The sequence below is a fragment of the Mustela lutreola genome, chromosome 15, assembly GCF_030435805.1.
Source record: "Mustela lutreola isolate mMusLut2 chromosome 15, mMusLut2.pri, whole genome shotgun sequence".
NCBI lineage: Eukaryota > Metazoa > Chordata > Mammalia > Carnivora > Mustelidae > Mustela > Mustela lutreola.
The window spans coordinates 12,086,300-12,107,467 of NC_081304.1; the positions used below are offsets into that span (position 1 = coordinate 12,086,300).

General features: G+C 40.7%; 1 protein-coding gene across 7 annotated transcripts in view; it reads right to left on the reverse strand.

Annotated features, from left to right (window-relative positions):
- Positions 1 to 21,168, reverse strand: part of CEP112 (centrosomal protein 112) — a 410,940-nt gene that overhangs the window by 68,802 nt on the left and 320,970 nt on the right. For 6 of the 7 annotated variants that reach the window (XM_059147621.1, XM_059147617.1, XM_059147619.1 and 3 more), the window contains one exon: positions 17,891 to 18,040. The exons of the other annotated variant lie outside the window; for it this stretch is intronic. In XM_059147621.1, coding sequence (XP_059003604.1) covers positions 17,891 to 18,040 — 150 coding nt within the window. The remainder of the gene's footprint in view (positions 1 to 17,890; positions 18,041 to 21,168) is intronic. 7 annotated transcript variants of the gene reach the window in all.

The window sequence follows — 21,168 nt, forward strand, 5'->3', positions numbered from 1 at the left end:
GATCACTGAGCTTAATCAGAAAAGCAAAACAGCCCAGAACAATCCCCCTGAAGAACAATGGGCTTTGAGGGCGAGAGAGGCCCCTAAACGGGAGTAAGGGGGGCTGCCTTCCACCGTGTCAGGTGCTGTAGGGGAGTCAAGCAGACAAAGACAGAGTGTCTGGTGGATTTAGCAACATGGAAGCCACTGGCAACCCAAACATCAGTTTCTGCAGAGTGACAGACGTCAGACTGTCAAGTAACAAAAAATGAGCAGGGATGAAGTAGACACAGCAGTGGGAAGGGGCAGGGGATCGAGACGGGTTTGTTCTCTGGGTTACACTTGAGCACACCTCAACTCTTATTGGCTAGAGTCTTTTTTTTTTTTTTTTTAAAGATTTTATTTACTTATTTGAGAGAGAGAGTCAGAGAGAGGGAGCCCAACAAGGGGGAGGGTCAAAGGGAGAAGCAGACTTCCTGCTGAGCGGGGAGCCCAACATGGGGCTCGATCCCAGGACTCCAGGATCATGACCTGAGCCAAAGGCAGACACTTAACCAACTGAGCCGTCCAGGCCCCCCTTGGCTAGAGCCTTTTAAAAAATCACTTAGTGATCATGTAATAGGACTTTTTAGTAGAAGACACGATTCTAAATGTTTTTCAAGCATTACCTTATTTAATTCTCATAAAAGTTCCTGAAAGTTTTATCATTTCCATTTTTTTTTTTTTTTGAAATGGGGAAATGGAGGCACAGAGAACTTGTCTGAGGCCCCATAGTTTCTACATGGTAGAGCCAAGATTTAAGCCCTGGCCGTCTGGCTCCAGAATGCAGGCTATGAAGCTCTACACCTCTCTTTAACACAAAACATGCAGGATCACCCAAGAGGATAGTGGGAGCCTTAGAAAAATGACACAGGGGCAACATTCAAAAGATCGGCTTTCATGTAACACTTCACAGTTTGGCAAAGGTTGAAAAATCACTCAAAGCAATGCGGAGCCAGCCACCTTCCTTCCACTGCGCCAGTGGCCTTCCCCAAATCCAGAGTGCTGCTGTATTGACCCCTTTTATTTATTCATTGATCGTTTGACATCATAGACATAAAAGCGTGTGAACTAAATGGATTCTCAAATAATTGGTTTCCTCTCGGAAAACAAAATCCTCAGCCTTCTTGCAAATCAATCTTGGCCCAAGTGTCTTTGCTGAACCCTCTGCATCTAGAAGGCTGAAGAGATCATTATTCGTCAACATTTCCTTCCTTTGGAACGCTCTTTAAATTAGGTAAAGTGTTTACAAAGTTACTTTTCCAATCATGACCTCTTTTCTAAATTGGCCTTGAACATTCTGTTTCCAAGGACAGCTAAAGATAATTTTTAAAATCACAGCAAGCACGAAGGCCAACTACTGAAGGAAACATTTCTTAAACAGTCCAAATGAGAAATGGCTTTGCTGAGCTCCACTCTAAAGCCAAGGGCAAGCGCTGCTTAGATCGTGAGGAGCCATAGAAGACCGTGAAGAAGACGCCCTATCCATTTTACAGTAAAAATTGTATGCACACGGGGCGCCTGGGTGGCTCAGTGGGTTAAAGCCTCTGCCCTTGGCTCAGGTCATGATCCCAGGGTCCTGGGATGGAGCCCCGCATCGGGCTCTCTGCTCAGCAGGGAGCCTGCTTCCTCCCCTCTCTCTCTCTGCCTGCCTGCCTCTCTGCCTACTTGTGATCTCTGTCTGTCAAATAAATAAATAAAATCTTAAAAAAAAAATAAATCGTATGTACATTCCATTTTCCTCCACGGAGTAGGAGGAAAACACTAAAGCCTCAGAAGGCTTCGGGTTCAAGCTTCAGTGCTGCCAATAACGGTGTGACCAGGCACTGCCCCCGCCCAGGGGGGCTCGAGATTTTTAATTGCGAAATGAGGGACAAGGATGGGGAGAATGGGAGGTCAGCGAGGTCCATGGGACAACTCTTTAAGATTCTTTTCTGCTTGAAGGTGTTAGTAATCAGTGAAATAATATGGGACCATGATTTCAGTTGGTATAAGAGAGTTTCACATGAATACCCACTATTTTTCAGAATCTGCTCATTAAACTTTGTTAAGAATACAGCAAGGATGACAGGAAGGATGGATGAGAACATGATGTTCGAGAACAGAGAGATGGTGAGCTCGAGTAGAAACCTGTCGTCAAGGAGAAAAGAGAAATCAGAAGAAAGGCTCGCCGGAGGAAATGTGACACAGGACCTGATAGACATGACCGGTATCTGAATTGATCAGAGCTCAGGATCCATTTTAATGAAAGCGCATTAGGCCAAGAAGTGAAACAGGAGACAGGGTGGCAAGGTGGAAACAGGGACCACAGCAGAGTTGATCCCGGGGAAGAATATCCATTGTTCAGGCTGGGAGGGACTTGCGGTTAAGCACCCATCTTTGGCCTCTCCAAATAAGCATGTCCTAGTAGTTAATCTTGGGCTGCACACAGTGTGTTCAGACAAGAACACACGCAGCGTCCAATCTAGACCACACACCATCTTGTGATGCCCTGCTGGAACAGGAACCCACACTATGTCTGTACCCTTCCCAGGGTAGGTAAACACCCACAACGAGGTGCTGTTTATGAACTCTACCCAAAGGGAAAAAAAAAAAGGCCAAACTCAGACTTTGTAAACTTTGCAGATCCCATTCAAGAAGAAACCTGGGTGGCTCAGTGGGTTAAGCCTCTGCCTTTGGCTCAGGTCATGATCCCAGGGTCCTGGGATTGAGCCCCACGTCGGGCTCTCTGCTCAGCAGGGAGCCTGCTTTCCCCTCTCTCTCTGTCTGCGTCTCTGCCTGCTTGTGATCTCTGTTTGTCAAATGAATAAATAAAATCTTAAAAAAAAAAAAAAAAAGAAGAAGAAGAAGAAACCAAACCCAGATAAGCCAGATAGGAAAATCAAGAAGAAAGTAAATAGATGTCTCTTTGAGGGACACAGACATGTGCTAATATCTGAAATCGTTTTGAAAGCAATAATGAAATGCTACTGACAAAAATGATTCCCTCCGCAAAGCCTGTCCACCCGCTGAGGTCGGGTCAGAGCTGTAGTGGAAGACAACTTTCCTGGGGAGGAACCTAGGAGGGATCCGTTCCTCGGGATGAGAAAATGCAGCCCAGCGTTGCTTTTGCATTTGGAAAGACTCTGCCACTAGGAATGGCGAGCATATAAGATGGAAAAAGAGCCATCGGGATGAAAAGAAAAATAATGCTCGTTTCTAAGAATGCTGCTGCTTTGTTTTATGAACTAGTCTATTTGTTTTGGCTGCAACCGAACTCAAGAATGTTTTCTGCATATTTTACAGAGTAGTTTATAGACATCAAAGGAACAATCTCTCCTTTCATCATTATTTACACATAAAAATAATGCAATTTGTGGTGCATAGAGGATGTTACTTCTTAAAAAGCTCTCGAGTCTAATTTATTAATTGCTTGAGATTTAAAGTTAAACAAGGGTGAGATGCAAATCGCATGTTACTCTGAAATACTGTACCACCAAATCTTGTTTTATTAATGAGATGGTGAACAGCCATATGAATATTTATTTAGGTGGTTAGAGGGCTTTATGAAGAATCCTGGAGCAAGTGACAGAGACATAAAAGCAAAAGGGTTCTGCCTCTTGAAGAAAATGGGGTCTGTTGCTTTGTTTTTAATTCCACTTTTTCCTCTGTGCTTCCAACATTAAAGCATTCCTGTAACCCACCAACCACCCCAGATCTCTTTCGCTCCAAATCTTTGGTTTCAGCTGCTCCCCCTGTGCCCTGGTAGCAACAGCCTCCTCTTGACAAGCTGGAAAAGGACATTTTGGTCTGCCCTGACGGCTCGAAGGCATCGCATCAGTTTTTTTCTGATTTTTTGTCAATTACATGCATTTGGCAAACACAATACACATACAAATATTAGATTTATTTTGATGCATTTATTTTGATTTAGTTCCTTAGAAATTCTCTTCAAGCTGTCAATTAACTCTCTATATTCTATATTATCTCCTGGAACAAATGTCCTAACTACATACACACACACACACACACACACGCACATAAAGCAGAATGAGCTAGGCCTGTCTTAAATATTGTTTCATAGCTTATAAGGCACACTTATAGCTATGATATTACAGCTGTTTATTCACAGCTTCACTTTTGTCTCACCAAGAATATGTAATAACTGCTGGAAAATGTACATGCCATATATATGCATAGGGACACATATCCTATCTTTTTTGGAAAACCATGTGCACACCAACATACCAACACACACACATTTCATATACATATAAGCATCCATTCCATTTCCTTTTGTAAAAACCAATACCCGTCAACATAGAATCATGTAAAACAGAGTCAACTTATGAAGTCAGATGTTAACTTTTGTAGCAACAAAGATGATGGTAAACAAGGTCCCACCAGGCCATGGGAACCCAGGGGCTCTTCTTCCCATCCCTGTCTAGCCTCCTCCCTGTTCCCTGTGGCCTCCCCTCCTGCCCCATCTGGCTCTGTGCCTCAGGCCCCCCGATACCCCGTAGATCTGCATTCCCTGCTTCCTGCTCTAGATACCACTTCCTAGTCCTTCAAATGAGATGATCTCATCTAATTGTTAGGGAGAAAGTCTCTGATTAAACAATTTCACATTAGAGCGTGAACGACTTCAAGTGGTTTTAATATGTTAACACATCAAGGATGTCTGCATCTTAAAAGAAGAGTTTGATAACCCAAAGGCTTAGATAGTTAACTGCAGATGTGTGTGTGTGTGTGTGTGTGTGTATGTGTGTGTATGTGTATCCCTACCTCTTTTAACTACAAGGTTGGGGATGATACACTTCGAGCTGCCTTAAAAAATACAATAACAGACCTAAGATTGAGCATTTAATAATGAGAGATTATATTCTATTATAATTCTTATTATATTAAGTCCGTATTCTTGGGTGCTCAGTGATTCGGCTACTACGCAAAAGCCAGAAATAATGAAAGAATCATTAAGCCTTAAAGAGAGCTTCATGAAAGTAAAAGTCCTCAGGGAAGGGACAGTCAGAAAGTCAGAAAGGTTTCCTAGAGGAGGCAGGTAGGACCTTGAGATGGCCTTGCAAGAAATTAAAACATCATCAAAATGTAGAAAAGGAGAAACGAAATGTCCTATCCCCCCAAATGGTCAGTTGCCCCATTTTGAAACTCATTCAGGCAAATTTAAATGTATGTGCCCTTCTGCCTTCTTTTCACTTACAACATGGTGGCCATCTTGTCTCCCTTCCCACAGATCCACTTCAGTCTTTTAAAATGGCCTCATGGTATTCCATTGTATGGATGTGTGTGCCGTAATTCATTGCTTTCCCTAGCGTTTTGCTCAAATAATATTGCATATTCCTGCAAGTATGTCCCTGGGATAAATTCCTACCCCTAGAGCTGCTGAGTCAAAGGCTTTGTGCATTTCAGGTTGGGGTAGACGCCCGTGATGCCCTCCAAGGAGGCTGCCCCACTTACGCTCCCAACAACTGTGCATTGCCAGGTATTTTTGCAAATTCAAAATTTATGCCTATTCAATGGCAGCCAGGCCCTTCACAACTTTGTAGTATTGATTTACATTTCTTTAATTATGAATGAGTATTCGCTTATTTTTCACAGGTTTGCTGGATATTGCTTTTTGTCTGTGAATTCTGTGTTTGCACCTTTTGCTTTTCTCGTCCACCGGCTTGTCTTTTCCTATTGATTTTTCAAGCCCCCTTTGTAAGGCAGGGAAGTTAGTGATTTAAGACTTCTCTGGCAGAGTTCTTCATCCTGGACTGAGCTGAGAGACTTTTGGCAGGGACACCAGCTGAGAGGAGGCTGTTTTAAATCAAATGCAAGTTGAGAAGGGCTCTGAATAGGGTCAGAGCAGAGGAATAAGAGATATTCTCGGATTCTGGTGATAGGCTTGAGGTAAATTGGGATGAAGGAAAGAAAGGACAAAGATGAACCCAAAGTTTCTAACAGGAAACAGAAAGCCTGGGGGTAACCCTGATAGGCTAAGGAAGAGCCAATTTGGAAGGGAGGCTGGTAATTCAGTGTTGTAGTTACTGAGTTTGAAACAGCAGTGTAGTCTCCAAAAGAAGATGGTTTCCAGGCAGGAAGAGATACAGGACCCAACCGGGAATCAGGCTGAGGCTTCTGGGAAGCATCCCGAAGGAAGTGACAGCTGAAGCCATGCAGAAGACGAGCTCATGGTGGAAGGGAAAAGGGGAAGTGAAGGACACAGGACAGAGACTTGAGAGAAACACCCACAGGGAGGAAGAGAGATCAATAGAGGAAATAAGTAAAAGTAGTATCATAGAAATCCAGAGCAGGGGTTAGCAAACCATGGCCAACAGACCAACTCTGGCACCCAGCCAGTTTTTGTAAATAAAGTTTTATTGGAACACAGCCATGCCCACTTGCTGACTTATTGTCTAAAGCTACCTTCACACCACAGAGGCAGGAGCTGAGTAGCTGCCACAGAGATCATATGGCCCACAAAGCCTAAGATAGTCACTGTCTGGTCCTTTACAGAAGAAGTTTGCCAACCTCTGTTCTAGAAGGAAAATTGTTGGTCAGTACAGTCAAAGGCTGCATGGAGTTAGAGGATGATTAGAAGTGGGAAAAGCACCACTGAATTTAGAGAAGTAGTAATAGGTTAGTTACTTTGTAAACTGCCCATATATTGGGCTTAGAAAATGGACTTTAAGGGAACATATGGAAGAGCTAAGTCATATAGCGCCTATCCAAAAAATGCGAGCAGGTGGCCGGCCAGTAGCTAGAAAGCGCAGCAAGAGGGATAACAGAATGCTGTTTATCCACTTGTCCATCCACACACCCCTTGTTCTGAGAAGGCTGGGCAGCACCATGAGCATGGCGACTATAGATGGAAATTGATTTCATCAAGAAAGGAGGAGAGGGGCGCCTGGGTGGCTCAGGGGGTTAAGTGTCTGCCTTTGGCTCAGGTCACGATCTCAGCATCCTGGAACTAAGCCCCGCAACCGGCTCTCTGCTCAACAGGAGCCTGCTCCCCTCCACCCCGCCTGCCTCTCTACCTACTTGTGATCTCTTTCTCTGTGTCAAATTAAATAAATAAAATCTTTTTTAAAAAATGATCTTTAAGAAAGAAACAAAGGAAGTAGGAGAAAAGGAACTCTTGTAGCAGCAGTACCCTAGTAAATGTTTAATAACTGTCGCTCCAAAAAAAAAAAAAAAAGTCTTTGTAGCAGTGTGTACCAATTTCCATGGTGTACACATTCCAGCAGGCAGAACTCCTGACAATGTAACAATCAGCTCACTCAAGCTAGCACAAGCCTGGGCCAGTAGCCCAACCGGGTGTTGCTGCCACCCATGCCCAAGGTGGGGATAGAGTATAGGAAGACAGCAGCAACATGCTGAATTCTTTGGGAATAAAACCGAGGAAGCAACAGATAGTATTATGCTCCATAAAAGGAAGAGGCATATATTTCACCGTTGATAAATAGGAAAAGAAAGCTTTATCAAGTCACCTGAAACTGACCAGAAGCCCAGCTTCTGCCGGAGAGAATGGGCCAATAGTCAATTAAATCAAGACATCATAAAGCTACTTAATATAACAAATATATTAAGTCATTATCAAGTCTTCTAATAATTAAAATTCTTATAATGCAGTGCTTCTGAATATACACATGGATATGAATATATATATATATATATATATATATATATATATATATGTGTATAAACACATGTATATACATAGTAATCTTGGTTATGGAGGCTTACAACTATGTATTTCAGTGTTCATTATGCTCATTTAACTGACTTTGAGATAGTTTCTGAGATAGTTCAGAATCATTAAAGATCAAAATATTTCTAAATAGCTCTTATTTTTTTTTCAAATATTAAAGAAACTGATGTTTATATATGCCAATATTTGATTCACTAAAGCCATTCATATTTCGGACCATGCAGTAACAAAATTCACAGAGTGGTTTCCAAAGAGTAGCGTTTACAGAGCTACTGGTGAAGGAGAATCTGTTTTCACTTGTATTCTTTGAATCACACTCGGTCACTCCCACATTCTCTCACTGAACCCTAACTGGTCTCTTAGTATATATAAGGCAGTGTCCCAGAGGCTAAAAATACTTTTCATAATGCCTGATGGATTTTGTCCACTGAACAAATGATCTTCAACTAGTTTTTAATAAAGTAAAATTTTGCCGGAGAACAGAACTGAAGGAAAGGTAGGGGAGTATAAGGCGCTGGGGGGGGGGGGGCGGTAGAAGTGTTCATTTCTTCTCTGCTCATCATTTATTGTTATTGCTTCTTTTTGCTCTAGGAAGCAAGGTCATAATTCACTACTATGCTGTACCCAATCTTAACTTCCAGAGTATTCTTCCTGGAAAATGGTACTTAGGGCTTTTGCCAGTATGAATGAATGAATGGCTCTGTCTTCCTTTCTGAGTACACGGGCAAGCCTTCTTGGGTGGGATGGAAAATACATTTCTATTCTTAGCATTGTTAATTCTAATCCAGGAGGGCACAAAGAAAATGCCATTACCCACCCCCCACCCCCGCCCTTAGGACGTGCATACAGGGGAGACAGGAATTAAATAATGAACAGGTCCCAAACAAAGCCATCTGATGCTAGGCACTGAGATTTCTTTCTGTTTCTCAATGACTAAAACCCCACAATGAGGTTTATAATTTTATTCTTTGGGAAATGGATTCCTGTAAGCTTTTAGCACAGTGAGAATTGCCCAATCTTATGAAATATTCTCTTTTTCCCCCTGAAGCCCTTCTGGTAATACAGACCAGATTTCTAGATGTCCTACTGGCAGCCGACCTTTTCTCGTGAACTCCAGTCAGTGGCCAAGGGAGAGAAGCATCAGTGCTTTAAAATCTCTTTTCTATGCCTGCAAGCAAAAATTTTACAACATTTCTCCTTGATATGAAATCTCTGCTTGGACATCTGGCTTCACAGTGAGGAACTTTCAATACACTAGCTTCAAAGAAAGGGCTTAGCCCTGGTGGGGCGGTGATGCCAGAAGAATGTTCCACAGTCTTTCTATAGAACTATTTCTAACAATTTCCCCCAGTGAACTTCTGTGAGTTCAGTGGCTAGAGCTAACTAACATATAGATAACTTTGCTTTGGTGGACAGCCTTTTGGAGCCTTCCCGGGGGTAGACAAACTATGCAAGGTATAATATTTGCGAGGTAAGGGTATTTTATTCGAATCTGCCTAATTAGACAAAACACAACACTCCAAGATCGAGATTATTTACATCTATCTGCTGTAACACCCCAAATATTTACAAGCTTGCTGCCATCCACAAGATAACATGAGAATAAATGGACACTATTGGTCCTCAGAGCCTGGATTTATGAGGTAGTATCATTCACTCATTCAGCATATTTCTGGCACTTTCTGCTGGACCAAATTTTGTGGCAAGTGCCTGCTCCCAAGAAGCTCAGAGTCCAGTCAGTAAGAAAGTCAATCAAAAGACAGGTTCACAATCTCCTATCTGCAATCCTGGAATTCAAAATCCTCTGCAAACCACAAATTATTTCTGAAAGGTTACGGTTCACTTGCGAGGCAACAAAACTGCACTGATGTTTGCCAGGGTTCCTAGCCCTTTTTTGTCCCGTGTGTAATACGGGCAGTTTCACTGTGCATTTGTGCGTCTGGGCGCAGTGTGCCGACCCCACCCCACCAACGATAAAGGACAAGGACCGCACCACCTTCCTGGAGTCAGCAGAGCCTGATTGGTGAAACCTAGCCGACTCCAAGGTCTTGATCGGGGCTCTCAGACGAATATGACAGAGCAGCAAAAACTTCACCAGAGGCATGGCCAAAGCTGGCGTGAGCTTCCTACTCTCACATGTTACAGAAAAGATGACATTTAAATCTTAAAAGGGAAGGACCTCACACACAGTTCACGGGAGCACAGGGACCATGGCATGAATGCTGAGGACTGGCTGTTTGATGAGGCAGACAAAAGGGCAGCATCTACACAAGCATTTCTCAAAGTTTTTCGTCTTTGGATCCCTTTATGCTCTTAAAAGAATCCCAAAGAGGCTTTTTTAATGTGTGTTATAGTTAATGATATTTACTGTATTAGAAATTAAAATTAAGAAAAATTAAGATATTTATTAATTTAAAAATAAGCCATCAATCCATTGTGTGTGAACATAAATATCATGTTTTTTTAATAAAAAATAATAACTATTTTCTAAAGCAAAAAACAAAAAAATTAGAAGAGTGGGTCTGGCTTAATAGCAGGGAGCTGGATTCTCCTGTCTGCTTCTGTCCTCCATCTCTTGCAATGTGTTGTTCTGGGTTGAGTACAGGAAAACAATCTAATCTCCCACAAATAAGTAATTAGAAAAGGAAGGATTATTTTAGTGGTCTTTTCAGATGATTGTGGATACTCGTTGGGACAAATAAAAACTTGACAAGTGGTGGTGGTGCCGGGTGGCTCACTTGGTTGAGCATCTGCCTTTGGCTCAGGTCATGATCTTGGGGCCCTGGGACTAAGTCCCTCATCCAGTCCCTCCCTGCTCAGTGGGGAGCCTGCTTCTCCCTCTCTCTCTCTGCTCCTTTCCCTGCTCATGTGTGCCCTCTGTCTCTCTAACACAAATAAATAAAATCTTTAAAAAAAAAAAAAAACCCAAACACCCAAAACTTTACAAGTGGTAGTTTCTTAAAGGTCAGCTATAATACCCAATTTGACGCTCTTAGCCGTGAACTTTGCCAACTGCTCCACTGAAACCCATTGTTCTCGTTTATACTTTGTAAGGATCTTTTACCCACACACGATTTTGTAACACCGGGTATTGGTTATTTGGAAAACACTGGTTTGGTGAGTTATATAAATCTTCTAAATGTTGATATATGTCCTTATATTCCTCCCTCTTTCGTCTCATTCACATCATTAGTAACACCACTGATCTCATCAGAAAAGTCTTTAAGTACTGGGAAGCTGTCAAGCTTACAGTGATGGTACAAGGTTTTCCAAATTTGTGATTTCTGCTTGAAAGCTCCGATTTTATCATTAGCAACAATATAGTCAACTGTGGGCCTTGAAGTGTCAGGTTTACTTCCTTCCTTCTCAAGAACACCTCTGCCAGAAAGTCATATCTGAATAAGCCTGGTTTGCCTGTCAATCGTTCCTTCCAAGTGCCAAGAGTTCAGCTTGCACTCAAACACACGCAGAACTGCTTTTCCTAAAGACAACACCCTACTTCAGTCTGCAGTAGAAACGCTTTGTGTGTACTTCCTATTAATATTAAAAAGATGTGTTCTCAAGGGTTGAGATTTAATAGAATTAATACTTTATTGCTTCAGGGTTTTTGTTGTTGTTGTTGTTGTTTGTTTGTTTTTAAAGCACAAGTAGATGGTGGTGAAGGAGCCAATCACTAATGGGGTGGGTGACAATGTTGTGTTTTGTGCTAAGACCAGCAATTTTATCCAGTGTGGCTTCTATACCATCAGTGCAAATGTGAACACAGTGAAAAATGCACATGATGGCTTAGTGTTATTATGAAGATAGTTTTGACCTTGTGGAGCTCCTGGAAAGAGAGTAGGGACTCACATGGGTCTGAGGACACTGTGAGAACTGCTGGTTTGGATTATATCAAGTGTTTCATATGCCATGCGGGCAACGGAAAGCCACTGACGGATTTTAAGAAGCAAACCACATGCTCATATTTGTGTTTTTGAGAGACTGCTTATCAACAGGGAGAGGGACAGACTTGGGACTGTTGAGTTATTGGCATGATTCTATATAGGAGGGATTGTAAGAGGCAAGGACGAGACGATGAAGGGCTGACTAAGAAGGCGGAACTGGTGACTGCAGGATGGGGTATGAGCTTGCAGACATTTAGAAGTTATTTCTAGAAATAGACCTCAGAGAGGTGAGGGAGCAGAAAGATTTATTCAATGGGATTTCCAGAATCTGACCTGAGGGACCGGGCAGTGGTATTTAATTCACATCATATAAGAAGAAAAAACAGGTTGGGGGCAAGGTAAGAATGAGAGAAAGAGAAGTTCAGTTTATAGGATGTCTAGTTTGGGCAGCCTAGTGGGTCTTCAAGTGAAAATGTGGGATGGTAGCTAGAAATCTGGACTGAGGTCTCAGAAACAAAGACTATGTGGAGATGAAGATTTACAATTCATTTGCACAGAAACTACATACATGAAGGGGTGAGAATGTCCGGGAGGCATACAAAGAAAACAGAAGAGGTCTTGCCACTATTTGAGTGCTAAAAATGGGAACAAGGGACAGGGAATGGGGATGGAAGAGAGGGTTTCAGGATGGTGGATGAACTGAGCATGTGTTGCCACGGAGCTAAGGGAGATTTGAGAGGCTGTTTATGTGGCCAACTAAGTCCTTGTTCACAGATGTTCACGGACTCTTAACTAGAATGGTTCTATAACTTCCTTGCCCCATTGATGTGGATGCAATGAGGCTGGGCTGCGGGGATGTTTTTCCCTGCTCATCATTTTGTACTCCTCATAATCCACCATGAGGAGGCTACCCCAGGAAGCCACTAGTCTAGGGAGATTGTCCAGGCACGTAGAGTTGTCCTGAACTCATTCTAAAACCTGGAGTCCAATAAAACCAATCAGCAGCCTGAATCCAAACCACAGCAATAATCCATACATATGCTGCAAACAATTAAATAAATGCTTGTTATTATAAGTCATTAAATTGGGGGCCTTGTTTGTTATGCAGCATTATTGTGGCAATAGCTGATGACTACATGTTCTTGTTAAATGTTATAAAGGAGACAAACGGGCTTCTAAGATCAAATAGAAGGTTTTGCAACACCAAATGAAGTGACTAAATAAGAGTGAAAACTAGCAAAAATGCATTGGAGCACTGAAATCGGGTAGTAAGGTAAATAATAGCAAAAAACTCTCAAAAGCCTATAGTCAAGGAAAGAAACATGACTCTGGAGCACAAAAACCTCCATATCTGCCTATGTCCCCCAATTCATTATTTTGTTAGACGTCAACAAAATCCTGAGAAATCTCATTAGTATCATCAAATGTGGAGAGAAAAAAGCTATATGAGTGACCTCATCTTTTTCCTCTTCCAAAGTGAGAAGTGGAAATGGATGTAGTGGAAAAACAGGTAAATATCAGGGCTGTCTATCTCTGAGCAGAGTGAAGGTCATAGGACTTTAGGGATGCATGCCAAACTGGGATAATTCAGACCCCAAAGGGATATCAGATGCCCTCTCCCATTTAGGTAGTGTGAACGCAGAAACACAGAACATTCGCCCCAACCAGACTACACACACACCTCCACTCCAGCTCTTTCTTTCCCTCCTCTCAGGTTAGATAAAATGCACAGACATCACAAATCACTTTTCTTACAGAGAGGAGACAATCATGATGCTTCAGAAACATATACTGAATGTTTAATATGTAGAGGTATTCTGGTTAATTACTGAATTTATCCTGGTTACTCTACTAACCTTAACACAATAGAGAAAGACTTCTTTAGGAATCCCTCAAAAAAAGCAAATCATTTCCACAGGGGAAAACCTAGTCTTGCCCAGCCTCCCCCACAGCAATATTAAATGCTAGGTGGGCAATGTTTACAGTTCTTATGAGAAAACACGTGACCAGGAAGATGTGTCCATCTGACATGGTGTTCAAACATAAAGGTAAATGGGCAGATGTTCTTAAACATGAACAATTCAGGGAAGACAGAACCATGAGTCTTAAAAAAAAAAACTATTTCCACTCCCCTTGATCCCCAGGCTGACCCTGGGACCTATCTCAACCAAGAGAATGTGGTAGAAGTGCCATTGTGAATCCCTACAGTAGCCTTAAGGGAAGTGCAGATCTGCCTTCGCCTATTGGAATACTCCTCTTGGATGCCAGCTTCCATGTGAAAGGTCTGAGCACCCAGTGCATGAGGCCATATGGAGAGCACCTGGAGCCATATTGGATGTTGCAGCCCCAGCCAAGCTTCCCGCTGAATGTAACTCCACCATGCCACACATGGAGTAGAAGAACCACCTGGCTTGTCCCTGCCTGAATTTCTGATCCAAAGAATTCTAGGCATATAAAATGGTTGTTGCTTTAGAACACTAAGTTTTGGGGTGGTTTGTTATGCAGAAGAGCTGGCTCTTTTTAGAAGCTTGACTTTAAAGGTAAGGAGTGAGCTAAAGCAGTAGATAAGTGATAAAGATCTTTTTGCTCTCAAAATAGGGCATACTATGGTATAAAAGATTTGCCCATAGGATTGCTTTTGTTTCTGTTATTCCTTTTCTACTCCAGGAATCCTGTTCTGTGAAAGACCTCGCTTGGTCCCTTGTTTCTTAGACAGCCAGAATCAGGCCCGCTGTTGGTCTCCACTACCATGATTAACATCCACTGGGCTCCCTTGGACTGCCGGCTCCTCCACTTTCACTAGTTTTTAGCTGTTTCTTATTGCAAAAGTGATGTTATAATTAAAAATATGGAGTTAAGGTAAAAGAAAATTGGCACAAATTCCACCCTGCAGAGATGTCCTCCAGTAAAATTTTGATATATGATTCCCGTCTTTTTTCTCTTTATATGTACTTTTATTTGCAAACATGACTTCGTATATAATTTCTGTAAACTATATTTTCATTGAAAACTACCTTGTGAACATTTTCACTATCCTTAAATATCCTTCCCCAACACCATTTTCAATAGTGCATCGTTTTTAGTTTATGTACTATGGCAAAAAATATAGATAGGAAATAGGAAATATGAGTATTGTGGGTGCCTTGTCTACAATGGGACCTTGATAAATACGTATTGCATAGATGGGCGAATGCTAGAATGAACTTCCTTTGGCTAGCTAAAGCTTTGTGCAGCCTTTTAGCTGCCACCTTCGGGCACATTCTGGAAATGGGTCAAAAGTTGGGCATGTCTCTCAGGCAATGTAATAATGGTAGGTATTGCCAAAGTATTCTCCAGAAATGTTTTAGCAGGTTACACTATACCACACCAGTGGCCCTTAAAAGTGGATTGTGATAGGCTACCTTTCTCTCAAGAATTCCTTTAATAAAAGGTCTGCTGATCCACGGAGACATTATCATAAGCTCTGGAAGGGTGAGTAAGAGATTTACTCTCCACCCTCACCCCCGACTGCCAGCTTGAGGGCTCAGCTTGTCCCCAACCCAGAAAGTGGGGCAAAGTGCATTTCACAATCAACATGCACACTCTTTATATGGCACTCTTTGATTCTCATATTTCAATACAGTAGTATTTAACATCACAAAATCTTCAGTACATGTGAGCTTGTTTTAAAATAGATGCAGACAAATGCATTTGGTTTCAGAAAACCAAATACAAGCCTTATGGTGTCTGTGCCTCTCTCTGAGTATCTGGATCTATGTACCTGTATGTACAAAACACTCAAACACAATTAGAGTGCCCAAATCCAACAGCTGTTGCAGACATGCTGTTATCACTTAGGCAGACAGAAAATGAGATGAGGCTATCTGGGTTCATTTGTGCATTTGGCCAATGCCTGGCTTTCGCAGGCAGAATGTAGAGACTGGGGTATGTCCAACAGCTCATGGCTGAGCCTTTCCCGTCATGAAGACCGTGGCTTGAACCTGGCTATGACAGTTGTTGGGCAGTATGAACTTGGGACTGGGTATTGAACCTTAGAGTCTCAGTTCTCCCACTTGTAAGATGAGGAGGATAGATATACCTTCCTTGTAAAGATGACAAGAAGGCCTAAATGCATAATGGGACTGGTGATGAATAAAAGTGTCTGGCAGAGAGCCTGGTACATAGGCCATGTTAAATAAATATGAGCTATTATTCCTTTTATTTTTGGTGACATAGTCTGGAAAAGAAAAGCAATGCGAGGAGTGCTAATGAATTACTTATCTTATGCAGGTTAGTAAAAAGAACCCCACAAAGGTCATTCACTTTATGCATAATCTAATTGAGTCAATCAAACCCATACTATATCTGCAGCGCCTGGGTGGCTCAGTGGGTTAAGCATCCGACTCTTGATCTGGGCTCAGGCTGAGATCTCATGGTCCTGGGATGGAGCCCTGTGTCAGGCTTCAAGCTCGGCAGGGACTCTGTTCTCTCGTCTCTCCTTCTGCTCCCCCCCGCACTCTCTCTCCCCCCTCTTAAACAAAACAAAACAAAAAACTGAACTATATCTTACCTACATTATAATTTTAGTTATTTTCATGTACCTATGTCCTGGAGGTCATAAGTATCATATAACATATATTTTAATATAATATGTATGTACATCTTTTGAATTCAGTCTTTAAGATCTGACACTTTTCTGGAAATTAGGATCACAATGGTTTTCCGTTTTAACAGGTAAGTGGATTAAAACTGCAAAAACAATTAAAAATAGGCAGATGTACTAATTATATTTCTTTCAAGATTTTTTTAACCTTACGAGACAATACTAGATAAAAAAATAAAAAATTTTAAAAAAATAAAAAAGAGACAATACTAGAAACTACGCCATTATGGAGTAAATTTATGTTTTCCCTTTTTGCATATGTTGGGATTCAATTATTTATTTGAAATTTGGAAATTGCCTAGTGCATGGTATTTGGATATCGAGAAACTCACTTAAAATGAAATTTTTATATAACTAAAGGAATTTAAACAAAGTATTCAGCTCAGCTCATGCCAAGCAAAATAGTTCCACAGATCAATGAGTAACTCCTGCGCATTTATAAATGAGAAGAGCTTCAGAGATTTTTTTTCAATTACTAGAATATAAAAAAGAAACCTCTTTTTTGTCTCATACCCCACGTAGGGGGAAAAGAGGCTGGCTGATGGCAATATATAGGGAAAATCTCATTAAGAACAAGATAAAGTAAGTCCTCACCTCTAAAGTGAGGAGGCTGGATGAAATGGCCTTCAAGAGTTGGTCGATATCTGAAGGTGTTTTTGGTTTTTTTTTTTTTAATTCCATTCAGTCTTGTCCAGGCTTAAAGAGTATATTTTAAAAAGCAACTTACATTAGCACTAGCTTCTTGGTAAATTACTCAGATTGCCTACAATAGGCTATAGAAAAGAAAGATGGAGGGGTTAGGCAGAAAAGGGCAGCGATAAAACCCAAATGTTTCTTTTATTTTTCCTTGCTTTGTACGATTGCTCAACACGCTTTAAGCGTTGTTATAACAAAGTAAAATCACTGAAAAATAATCTTTTGCTGGAAATTCTTTAAAAAATTTTTGTTCTCTTTTAAATCTTATTTATAAAGGTTTCCAGATGCTTATCCTCGCAGATTAAACACAGCGTGATGTAGACACTTATAATAATATTCGCTGCTATGAAGCCAAGAAAAAACTACTTTGAGATCTAACTGCCTATCACCTAAAGAATCAGGGTCCAGGGAACTTTCTGTTGCTATTAAAGGCGTGATTCTCTGAAGCCATTTGGAAACAGCCTAGGTTCTCAGCAGCAACACATCTACCCTGTACTATGTCAAAGCACATCAAATGGTTGGCATTCCAAACCTCAAACAGGTTATTTCTCATTATGTGAATACATAATGAAAGGATGTGGGCAAAGAATAGAATGTAAATTGGAAGCTGACTTCTGAATTTATTAGCCAGCAGTACTGGGCTAAAACAGTCATCCTAATTTCAAGAGACAGTTCCAAAGTGGTTCTCAAGAAAAAGGACAGGGTATTTTTCAAATATTTGTGCAGTGTGAATGGACTGGACTTGCCAAAAATGACTTTTTATGCTGGCATGTGATCTCTTCGAGGGAAGTCAGCCTGAGTCACTGGATACATCAAAGGTAGAGCCCAGTGAATGGAATTCCGGCAGGCCGCGCGAGGAAGCCAGATACCTGCACCATCGGCCCGCAGCCGCGATTCCAGCCCTCCTTTTAATTACATTAAAGCAGCTGGTACCACTGGTTACTGAAGTCTTCAGATTACCTTGATTGCTCGGTCATTATCTCTAATCAGCTGCTTCTTCTCATCTTCAAACTTCTGTATAACATCCTGGAGCCGCCGTTCCGCATCAAGCTGCTGCCGGCTGTTCTCCTCTTTCAGAGAGGAAATGGTTGTCTGAAGTTCTGCTATGATCTAAAATGAAAACAGCATGCTGTGACTTCCAATTCTTCAGTGCGAGGCATCTATTTTATATGTATTTATGCCTCACAAAAGAGCGGATTTGGCAAAACTCTAATCCACAAACTAAATATTTTCAATTAACATATCGCGCACTATAATGCATGAAATTCCACACAATAAAAGACTATAATAAAACTGTGAATGGTGAACAACTGCTGAATCAAATATATTTGGAAGACATTTCCACTATAACATTCCACAATATTTACTCACCAGAAGAAAGAACATCTGTGATCTCAAAAATAGGAAAAGCGTCAGATTTTATTTCGCTGAGAAATAAGACTTATTAGAATGAAGAAAGCGATTTTGCCTTTTCTAATACTTGGAACTGTAAGAACCAAAGGAAAAATGAACAGGGCTCCTTTTTCCTTACCTAATTCTACACAACGATTTTTGAGTGCTCACTAAGGTTTGTGCACCGTGTTGAGTGCCTTAAGTTCCCATGTCATTTACAAATGTTATTATCACCTGTCTTTTATAAATGGAGAAACAGAGGCATAGAGAGAGGTCATACATTTCCCACTGTCGGAAATGACATCGAACTAAAAAGACAGGCAGAACTTGAGCCACACAGTCAGATCAATCACTGTACCAAGTGGTTCCTCTCACTAGCCTTTTTCTTTCTTTTAGACAAGGTTTTGGTGTGGAAGAGAAGCTTATCATGACCAACTGATAGATAGATATCCATGGAAGTTTACCCAGAGACCCTTGTACTATTCTCTACATTGGAGAGCCGGTTCTCTCCACGAATGGGTCCCCTCTAAGTTCTCCCAAGGAATGAGGGACTTTTTTAAATGAACTGAGAATATGGCTCTTCCTTGGGTTTGGATGGCTACATTTCCTTTCAAATTCAATAGTCGTGACTTCTTAAAAGCAGGCAATAGTTGTTTCTTCTTCTAACTAAACAAAACGAAACAAAACAAAAACAACCTTAGCCCTGGTTGGAATAGGATTCCATTGGTTCTATGGGAAAAGGGCTGGTTGGTGAGATACATTGGGCAATTCAGTTATCTTCCTTGAAGTTCAATTTTTCCACCTAGTATTTGGTGGCAAAACTAGAGTACGGTATTGTAAGACAATAAATAGAGACTCTGTGAAGTCTGCCAGAAGCCAAGTCCTATAGAAATATTAATTGTTACTATGGATATAAATGATAGCATATTTACAATAAAATATGGAGTTTCTATGCTTTTAGAAGTGAGCAAACTCACTGTACCAAAGTTTAACATTTAGGATTTGTAAATCACATGTTAAGACCATTGTGAAATAAATGGCAAAATACATACTAGCAGTACATTAATATTTTTAAATACGAACTTGGACCTTTTGCTATGAGTGGAAGAATCCATTTACTGAGAATAAAGATGTTTTTCATCTGTTTTCTGAATTTTGATTAAATGTTGTTCCCATTCTGGCATCAATTCAATGAATTCTCACAGCACTTCTATGAAACAGGGAAGGTTAAATTCTTCTAGTGAATGTCAAAAACTGAGGCACAGAATAATCAACTCACTCACAGTCACAGAGCAAGAGGAGCCAGAGATAAGAAAGAGCCAAATTTCCTTGGCCCAGCATGAAACTTAAGATTGATATTTTATAAGAGCATGGAGCCAAATAGTAAAAATAACTCACTATTTCAATGACTATTGGAGGGTTTCAAGTTAAGTAAACTACAGCTTTGTAAAGGGGTGAGCTTAAGTCTGTCATGTGTTCATTGTGTGTGTTCGGTACGTGTGAGTGTGTGTGTGTGCATATGTGCATGGATGTATGTGTGTGTATGTTTAGTGATATGCAGTATGATCACATGTCCAGATTCATATATCCACTGCCACAATCATGTAATATGTTTTTAAAGTACAAAGTAATTTTGTTGCTTTAAAGAAAAGTAAGATTAGATTAGCTTTTAATTGGCCAAGACTGAAGATAAACGTATTTGTGGGTTCTTCAAGTGACCGTAAGGGCAAGAAACAAGGATCTCTCATTTTCAGAAGCTTAATGATAAGAGTACATCAAAAAGAAATAAATTCAGGTTTTGGAAGGAGCTATGAGCAAAGTCCTGGATGTTCTGAGGAGAGCATGCTTGCTTTTGTATGGAAAATGAAACCTTACATTCTTGGGGGGAATGATGAGATTCTTGGGATGAAGTAATGAGATTATCTTTGGAAAGTTATTCTAAAATCTGACAAAGATGATTCAGGGAGAGTGTCAAAACATTTAAGGTGAACCACGGTAGGTAGGTGAGTAGATAAAGTGGTTGACACACTGACAGATGAGATGGATATAGAGAGGTAGCTGAAAGGTGGGTAATTTTTAAAGCCAGAATTGAGATTTAAGATCCCAATTAATACTAACTTGATTAATATGCTTTGGGTAAAGAATAAAACTCACTTGGTTATAGACATAGAGTAAAAGACTGTAGATTATATTCATCTTAGCTCAGTGCATGTAACTGGCACTTAATATTTTAGTAGTAGAACTATAATCATAGTAAATAAAAAGAATAATTACCTGACAAGTTATATTGAGATGATCTAGCCTTTTCATAGAATAATGATATTAAAAGTTTCTGAGAAAAATCAGAACTAATCTATGCAACCATAAACCCCACCAGTTTTGATTGAATCATAATTAAAATGTCACCACTCAACTGAATGTTTACCCTGCATTCGCTTCAGAGAGAGATGTAGATGTGAATATTTCCATGCGTTATTAAAAATTAATATTTTGGGAAGCAAAAGGAGAGCTATTTCAAGCTGATGTCATAAGCAACCTAACTCACGAAAGCTCTAATAGTTCATTATTGCTAAGCATTTAACACTTTGCAAAAAATGTTTAGTGGGTCTTATTAAGTCTTAGAAAGAGGATTCTGAATAGAGGCTGAGATTTCCTCTTTAACTCACTCTGATGTTTTCCAGATTGTAGTACAGCTTGAGATTTTTACAAAACTCCTCTTTAAAATATAGCAGGGCCTACTTGGGAAGATTTGGTAGATACTGAGAGCCTCATCAAACAAGTGGGAAGAGTGGCTCCCCAGCACGTTTGGCTTCTGGGTTGCCACCCTGGAGAATGACATGAAGGTT